The sequence below is a fragment of the Dioscorea cayenensis genome, chromosome 11, assembly GCF_009730915.1.
Source record: "Dioscorea cayenensis subsp. rotundata cultivar TDr96_F1 chromosome 11, TDr96_F1_v2_PseudoChromosome.rev07_lg8_w22 25.fasta, whole genome shotgun sequence".
NCBI lineage: Eukaryota > Viridiplantae > Streptophyta > Magnoliopsida > Dioscoreales > Dioscoreaceae > Dioscorea > Dioscorea cayenensis.
This window is the reverse complement of record NC_052481.1, coordinates 16,117,032-16,126,046: the sequence shown is the minus strand read 5'-3', so window position 1 is coordinate 16,126,046 and position 9,015 is coordinate 16,117,032. Positions and strand designations below refer to the sequence as shown.

Here is a 9,015-nt window from a genome sequence, read left to right as displayed (position 1 = left end):
GCACATATTGCTTAGAATACAGTCTTTTTGAATATATAATCTAATTTTTCATCCTAATAACTAATTACATAATTGTTGTTCTTTAGATGGTCAAGACTAAAGACTAAAAAAGACGGCACATTGAACAAGACTCTTGCTAGTATGGAGCTCAGGGAGAATTAGAAAGGCACCTATGCTCAGCAAATAGAAATGTTATTCCTCACTTCACATCCAAGACACAGTGCAAACGAGCAGCCTTAACAGTATGCCAATGCTTGCCATGTAATTGTTGGCTGGATTAACAAAAGAGGCATGGATTCTGAGATCCAATTTATGTACTTCTACCCATATAACAAAATCCCATTATTAAATGCCATGCATAGCTTGATTTCTTATGTCTATAAACCACATTACTTCTCATCAAAGTTCAAATGCTGAAAATAGGAAAAATTAAACAACAAAGTATACATTCTGATTTTAGTTTTCTCAGTAAGATTAAAAATGTTTTGACTTGGAGGCCTTGTCATGTAAGAGTTATTCTTACATTGGCACCTGAACAAGTACTAGTTCAAACATCCTCAGCTACAAAAAGGAAGAAAGAATGATAAATAATGACTAAATCTTTTAACTTTAAGTTGTTATGTACTATGCCATAAAAAATATTATTGGAGTACAATAAGTTTATTTTCAAGACTGTATTTGTCTATCAGCCAACAACAGAGTGGTCTTATACAACTGATACAAGTGATTAACCAATTATTCAGGCACCTTCAAAACTAAAATTGATCATAAATTGGGAAATCTACCTCTTCTAGTAATGATGAAACCCGACAAAGCTCATCTTCTTGCATGGTTATTGTCCTTAAAGTTGTTAAGAATTCTTGAGGAAAAACAAGAATTTTCAAATAAGAGGGGACCTTGCGCTGACCACTCCAGCTATAATTTACAGGGGAAAACCCAAGATTATCATCGGAAATTTTCTTCTGATCACCAGTTTGAAGAGAATTTGCAGGGAAAAAGCCATGACAAAGCAAACCTCTTGGTAAGAGACATCTGAATTCAGCCTTCTGCAATTATCAGTAAGACTCAGTAATATAGCCAGACTATACTTCACCACAAAATAAAAAAATCCAGCAGAAAGTAATGTTGTGACAAACAAATACCTATGTTCTGAGCATGCAATGCAAGAAGGCAAGTGTTGCCAAATGCAATGTTTCTCTGAAGAAATAGCTCTAGAAGAAGGTTGCTTAGATAGAGAATTTGTTACTCTGTAACAATTATTGACCACCTCACAAGCCTTTCAAATAAACAATGATGAAAAACCTGATAGACCACAAACTACCAGAGTTGGAAATGACAGTTCATATGAGTAGACTGCCAATCACAAGGACAAATGGAAGGAGGAGAGAATCAAGAAGCCTCTAGAAACTTTCTTAACTTGGGATTATAAGCACGAATGGCAGAAGGATTTGGGGGTAAGGACAAACTAGCTCAATTGTAGGAGGTCCTCAGTTCCTTGAATTGCTGAATACCAAAGATTGAATATCAGCAGGAATTGTAAATGTTGAACTATTAAGTAGCATGGCAATTTCCCATGATCGTCTTGCATCTAGTTTCGAGAGTCTTATAAAACCTTCCACATGAAAAATGAGTTGTCGAGCAAACACTAGAATAACAAATAAATAGTAACCACAAGAGGAATCAAGAAATGTACAAAGATTGATTGGAAAACATACATAAACTAAAGGAACACAGACTACTGGCTAGTAAATCTCCTCAAAAAACAAACCAACACAAGCTCAAATCGATATAGCTCAAGCCAAAAGAGCAACAAAAAAATTAACAGGTGCACAACCGCCCATGTGGTCAAACTAGGAAATCACTTTAGAAGTACTTCTATCATTTTCTGTTACTGAAAATCATGATGATCATGGTCAAGTAGCAGCTATAGAACGAGGAAAACAAGATAGCAGGAGTCAAGAGAATTACTAAAAGATAAACCATTGATTTCTTAAATTCCTATGTGGGTTGATTCACTAATTGGTCAATTGATAGTAGGAACCTGCAAATGATCTGTTATTGTAAAACTGTTGTTGCATAAGTGTAAAAACATAACCAGGGTGGATTACAATGGGCATAAATATACCCATTATACAGAAAATTTCATGATTTTCTACGCAAAACAATTGCAAGTTACCATAAATTTATATGCATACGTTGCCTGACTATATATGCACATCAGATATATCCATTGCCTACCTGAATTTCTAACAGCCTTGCTTTTCTATCAGCAAAGGGTACATTCTGAAACGCTTCCATGGGGTAATGAACCTGAAGAAACAACACTAAAGCATAAAAACCTTCTCAAGGAAATTTTCACAATGCCTATTAATTGTTTAGTAAGCACAACTTATCAAGTTTTCTTCAGTAGTAAATTGATAATACCATACAAAAACATGACATCGTTGCATACGCACAAGAAGAAATATTATATTGAACATAAGAAGTTGGATATATTAGCAAAAGTTTTATTACCATGAGGTAATCATCTGGATTGTTATCAATAACGAATCCATAGAGGTATAATAATTCCTGTAAAAAAAAAAATTAAATCAGGACAAGTTTATGTGTGTGTGATTAATTTACTAAAATATATAGGGTTTTTAGTTACAAATATCATAATTCTCCAACCACGTCTAACTATGACTCAAGATTCACACTCATTGCAGTCTGTGATCATCATCCTAACATGCATCTCATATCATACTAAAGATTTCTATTTTCAAGCCGGACAAATGCATTTCAAACATGCTTAGAAGGAAGATGCAGTGCAGAAATTCATAAGACATCATAAATTAGGCAGGAAATGCTAGTTGAAGTACAAGAAGAAACATTAGAATAGGTTTGATGCCTCAAAACAACAATCCCCACTTCCTAGTCGTATTCAATTAGTAACTTGAAGAATTTATTTGTTGAAAATAAACAACCCCAGACTCAACCATAACAGCAAGCTAACAATAAGGATAATTGATCAACTAAGCATGTTTAGGAATGACTTATTAGTGCTTAGTAGAACTGTTAAAAATGATATCTAGTTTCTAGAATATCATCTGGTGTTTGTCATTTGGATTATATTTAAAGTTACGTTATTGTCTAATCCTATTTACAAGATTGATTTAATTTATTTATTTATTTTTAATTTGGATTTATGAGTATGAATATCCACTGTAATCCTTTTAGAAACTTGTGAAGCTATAGAATAAATAAATCTATATTTGCCGATGAAGTTCTTCATTTCCTAAAATATTTCATTATGGTATTAGAGCAAGATTTTGCTCTTGGGAATTCCAATAATTGTCACTGCAAAGACTATATGCGACACGGGCCTTTAAGATGTTAACTGTCACCTTGTTCACATGCATCCCTTTTGTTTGTGTAACTTTGTCCGTGTCTTGTGCGCTTGCTGACATGAAAGCACACCATTAGCGTTAGCATCATCAAATCTCTGCACTTCAATCCTGTTATTATACCATGTATCTTCCTCTCCAGCTTAATCCTATTGCATTCTCCAAGTTGGACACTATATACTTCAGAAAGTGTGTAAAGAAATGATATCTAATTAGTTTCCGATACTTAAAATTTTATTTAGAGTTAGGACATCATCTTCTCCTCTTTACCTGATTGACTTAATCAAACTTTATTATTTTTTATTTACATTTTATTATTTTATATATTTCATCAAGAACTATTAATAAAAGTGAAACAAAGAAAAGCGAAGAAGCTACAGCAAAAGCGAAAAATTTAACTGCTGAAAAACCAACAGTGGCATTGGTAAACAAGGTCAAAAGAACAAAAGAGAAGCAAAGAAAGAAAGAACAAAAATTAGAGCAAAGTAACAACCAAGATGTAGAAGAACTACCTCATTTCCTTTGTTACCATAGCTTATTAATATCTCTTTCCCAGCTTCAAGAGTGTTGCTTTCAGCTTCCAATCAGGAACAATAAACGCAAACAAATGATTAATGCAAAAAAGAGAAAAGAACTCTACTAGTATATTGTATGGGGCTTTACAGTATCAATCTATCACAAACTATCCATAAAACTATGAAGTGAAGAAAGAAAATATACATTTGCTTTTAAAAATTCAAACATTTAGAAAGGATCTTACTTCAGTCTTCATCACAAATTTTGAGTGTTCATTAATTGATTAAATATATGTTAAGAGTTAGATTTAGTGGCTGGATAGAAAAGACAAATGGGAGAGTGATAGGATATTGTTAAGAGGGATAAATAAGTTAGATTTGGAAACAAAAATGAGACCTCTTTTATTGTGAGAGGGCAAGGTTCTAGACGAATATCATCCAATACAATAAAAAAATGACAAATTTACAAGTCTATAACCATCTCCTCGAGATATATAAAAAACAATAGTAAGAAGAAAAACATTGGACTTAATCGCAAGGCAAAGGTATAATCTGAAAAGGCAAGTTGAAACTATTGAAAATATACCAAGGATGAGGTGCATTGATACAGGAATTCCTGTTACAGATCCATCTCCATCAACTCCCCATGTTGCTCTACCCTTCAGACCTTGACAAAATGACACAATAAATCTATTACATAACAATTATATTAACAATAAATCCTAATTTGTATGGTGTCCCAAATTAAGCATTGAATCAAATAAGCGGGAGAAATTGTCCAATGTGATCAAAACAATAACAAGAAAATTCCCAATTGGTCAAATTTCTCTGAGAAATATTAGTTCCAAAAACCTTGCATATGATTGGCAGTCCATGGTGTGCACAGTGCGTCAACAAATAGTCATGCTTATAAGAAAAAAAATCACTTCAGTGAGGTAGTAAAAAAACTGTCTACATGTGACTTCCAATACTAGTGTATCACATGCATTGTATTTTAAAAATGGATCTGAATCACACTCCTGAGGCATTACCATAGTATCCAAAAATATCCTCTACAAATCCAGCAAACCAACTAGAAAATTTCCAAAAGAAAGAAGCTGGCTTAATGTATACTGAAAAGTTATTGAATACAAAAAAGGTAAAAGAATAAGCTGCATTAAATACATAGTTTCTATAATGAGAATCTCAACACTAACTGAACACAACCTACTAAAAAAATGGTTAAGAAATCATCTCTACACATCACAAGGAGCAAAACAACAATAGGACTTAAATTATACAGTAGAATACAAGTTTCAAGAGGACTAGAAACATCGAAGTATCAACCTAAAAGATGCAACATCGTATGATAATCACTTGCAATATACAATATGGAGCTGTGGAGCTGTAGAAGGGTTTTTCTTAAAATTCAAACCAGAATCTTATATAAACTGTAATACAAATAGATTTGCTAAGGGGAACCAGCTTCTGGGGGCCAGAAACAGAAGAATCACTTAAAAGATAATCATGGATTTTGTGCTCAATATGTCTTTTACATTAAAAAAAATCTACACATTGATAAATTTAATTTAAGTGTAAAAAATAAGAACTTTGCATAACTAATTGCCTCCTCAGCAATATTATATTGTTTCCAATATGTTGCAAGACACAATAGAGGATAACAAAGGACCAAAGTAAGGTGAAACCATAAGGACTTTGCAACATACCATGATTACAAAAATCAATGCCAGGGACCAGACCTTCAACCCAAATGGTCTTTGAAACAATTGCATTCGAAGTATCTTCATCTTTTCTTTTCTCACTCACATTATTAGCTTCCTTAAAGAAATTAAAAACAAACCTCATAGTTAGATACTGACACGCCGAAAATGAAGGACTAAAGAACTTTATTCTTGTCAGGGTATCTGAAATAAATAATCAAACACATACTAAGAGCAAATTTGTTCATGGAAACCACAATCAGAAATTAGAAAGATCAATATGGAAAATGATCACCTTAATTTTATGTCCATCTACTTCAACACATGTTTCACCAACAGTTGCAGTTACTGAAACACCAGAACCATGATCCTTGCAAGCAGAATCTTTCTCTTGCCCTCCCAGTGACTCAGGAAATACATAAAAATGTGGTAAAGGAATGTTCAGAGCTCGAGTCCAGAAGATCGAATTTGCCCTGCCAATATAGCATTTATAACTTTATATTATAAAGAGGAAAACAACTCAAATGGCAACAAACTGCTGGCCTAAAAATTAACATGCATAACCGGGTGAGGACATACTGCATAAGGACATATCAACTTCTTGTTATTTCTTTTCTATATCACAAGAAACCATAGGTAACTGCCAATCCTCCTTTTTGGCAAGGAGCAAGCAAGGCAAATGTACAAACCATTCATAATTAGATTTAATTGACAGGTAATTGGAGATATAAACAAGATGCTTAGTTGAAATACATACCAAAGGAAATCTTCAAAACGCACCTCATTTACTCTGCAAAGAAAACCAACAAAGGTAGGTCAACAAACATATACAAGAGGGAAACTTTCATGAAAATACAAAATGGAATAGTGACAAAAATAAGGCTAAATGTACAGTGCAAGGTGATCATTTCAGCTAATATATTATTCAACTGACTAGAAGCAGCACACGCAATTTCAGAAATAAAGCTGTGAATTAAGTGTATATGCACAAATACTGAAAGATACATTTCATGAAATTTGAAGTGGTTCACAAAGCCAAAATTATAGTTATCCATCTCGAGACTGGCAATCGACTTGGACAAAATGTACAACCCAAGCAAGTCAACCCAACGACTCGGCAAACCAAAACAATTTTAGTTATACTTTCTCAAATTAAGAAATATAAAATAAATCATCAACATTTAAAACCTAAGAAAATTAGTTTTAAAAAACCTATACTTAATAATTAAACAATCTAAGTAAAGAGAAAAAGGTTTAATATTACGATGCCATGCATTAAAAAGTAGAACGTTTTGCGTAATTTAATATTTGATGATGGTAAATATAAAACTGTACATTGGAAATGGCTAGCAAAAGTGAACTCATAAGTAGAGAAAATAAAAAATTCACTAAGAAGAAAATCTATACTTTCTAGAGAAAAGAAAAGGGCAAAGTTTTAAAGAAGAAATGAAATAAATCATAGGTATAGAAAGTCATTATTTGAAGGAAAGGGAGAAAATGTGAAAGGAGGAAGCAGAGGGGCTGGCGTATTTCGAGAGAACCAAGAGTGTTTTAGTGTCATGCCAGAACTAAATTTGGATTTAACTTGAGCTGGAAAGGTAATCTTCAAACCATACAGGTCACTAGGTTATTAAAAAATTCAGATGACTCAGAGTTCAAGTCAATGCTTTTTAAAAGTAGCCTGAGACAAACCTAATTTTGAACCAGATGAAGCCTCGTCATGACTCGGCCAACTCTGTCAACTATGAATCAAACAACTAAATATGCCCCCCACACAAAACAATTTCAAGTTTGAGCTTCTGGAATTGGCAAACTAAGAAGGTGAATATTTGCTAAACAAGCTACTTTTAAAATTAGGAATATCATACCAATTTATGTGCTAATCCCATTAAAAACACTCATAAAATCAGTATGCCATAGAAAAGGCCGGCAATTAACCTTTCTAAGTGAGCATCATGAGAAAGAAGCTCCTCCACTAGTGGCTTCACTTTATCATCATACAACGCTCGCAAATTCTTTTTCTGTAATATAAACACTTCTTTTTTGGTATCTGCTCACACAAAGTATAAGTTACAAGAAAAACAAATGAAAGATATTATATCTCATGGATAAACTACCTGCAGCATGGTTGCTTGATACAATGTTGTTCCTTTAAGCTCTGCAAGCTCCTCCTCCAAAAACCAAAGAGGATTTCCAAACGTGCTAGGAAGCATGTCCAAGTAACTGAGATTAAAAAACTTCCCAATGGGTTAAACAAAGTAAAGAAAATACACAAAAGAAAGAGGAACAGCAAGAAAGATAAGAGATTCTACCAACAGAAGGGACACGATCAAAATATATATATATCAAAATGGACATACACAACAAAGAAATACAGTAAAGAGCTGCATAAAATGGCAGTTATAACCACCAAAATAAAAAGGAAGAAGAAAAAAAGTCCCAACAGATTTTACTGATAAGCAGGCCACTCAGGTCATTGACAATAATCAAAACAATCCACAACAAGCACAAAATCGAAATTCAACCGAATAAAACCTACTCATCTAATAACATCAAGAACATACGGCTTCCATTGCGAATTGTGTCGCAGGCGCTCAACAGTAAGGAAGATCATGACGAGGAACCTATCATCAACATGGCCCTCCTCAAACAGTGCTCGGCATCTTGGTCCAACGTAGGGGTCCTGAAGAACCCTCATAGGAGTGATGGCGAGGTCGAGCGGGATCGTCATCACAATACCTAGAAATCAAAAGCCAGTGAATGATCGAATGTTCGGAAACAAGGAGGAATGGAAGGGAGGTTTAGGTTTACCATCATCGCGGCGAACGCCGGTGGGGGCAGAGAAGACCCCAAAGCCCTTGTCGGCGCCACAGTGCTGGATGGCACTCCCTCTAAGCTCGGCCCCATTGGCGTAGAGCCAGTGGAGGAAGCTCTGGAGCTTGGCTTCTGGAGATGTGGCCATTGCTGATCTTGAGCTCGCTGCAGTTTTTTTTTAAGTTGTTGTTGTGCTAAAGGAGCACCCAAAACATAAAAAGAAAAGAATAAAATACACTAGAAATTAAATCATGAGGTCATTGCGATCCTCCTAATCCAATTAGACTTCTCTATTCTGTGGATAGTTTTCGGATTGTGTATTAACGTTTACTCTTATTTCAGTTTTAGCATCAACATTTAATTTATATCAAAATAGATATTAATTTTCAATTTAATTGCACCAATAAGATTTTTGGGGTTTTTTTTAATGAGGATTAGGTAATGTAAATACCGAATTACTTGCGTACCCATTAATAATCCACATCATTTGCTCAAGTGGAAGGTGCCATGTCAGCAAAAGGAACAAGTCCTTTTAAATGCCGTTCTCCATGCTAGAAATAGTATTTGAGGTATCGTGCACTTTCATATTGGGAAGCGTGA

The 9,015-nt window shown here is 34.2% G+C and overlaps 1 protein-coding gene across 2 annotated transcripts; it reads right to left on the bottom strand.

Moving 5' to 3' along the window:
- Positions 1-18: 18 nt before the first annotated feature.
- On the bottom strand, positions 19-8,634 carry LOC120272391. 2 transcript variants are annotated; one of them, XM_039279214.1, is made up of 13 exons: positions 8,413-8,634; positions 8,166-8,340; positions 7,719-7,824; positions 7,540-7,622; positions 6,359-6,391; positions 5,897-6,074; positions 5,608-5,719; positions 4,488-4,568; positions 3,899-3,963; positions 2,515-2,571; positions 2,239-2,310; positions 1,016-1,046; positions 759-915 (listed from the first exon to the last, which is right to left on the bottom strand). In XM_039279214.1, the coding sequence occupies exons 1-13, from the start codon at positions 8,561-8,563 to the stop codon at positions 881-883; spliced, it is 1,179 nt and encodes a 392-aa protein (XP_039135148.1). In that variant the 5' UTR covers positions 8,564-8,634; the 3' UTR covers positions 759-880. The 2 variants fall into 2 exon arrangements, with proteins under 2 accessions (XP_039135147.1, XP_039135148.1); XM_039279213.1 differs by having other exon boundaries at positions 19-1,046.
- Positions 8,635-9,015: the final 381 nt, after the last annotated feature.

What these genes read in the sequence shown, in the direction of transcription:
- LOC120272391 (XM_039279213.1), bottom strand. Translation starts at nt 8,563, where the DNA reads ATGGCCACATCTCCAGAAGCCAAGCTCCAGAGCTTCCTCCACTGGCTC. An exon ending in CGTTTTGAAGATTTCCTTTG is followed by an intron (nt 6,075 to 6,358) that starts GTATGTATTTCA and finishes CTATATTGGCAG; the next exon opens with GGCAAATTCGATCTTCTGGA. An exon ending in CATTGATTTTTGTAATCATG is followed by an intron (nt 4,569 to 5,607) that starts GTATGTTGCAAA and finishes CATTTTGTCAAG; the next exon opens with GTCTGAAGGGTAGAGCAACA.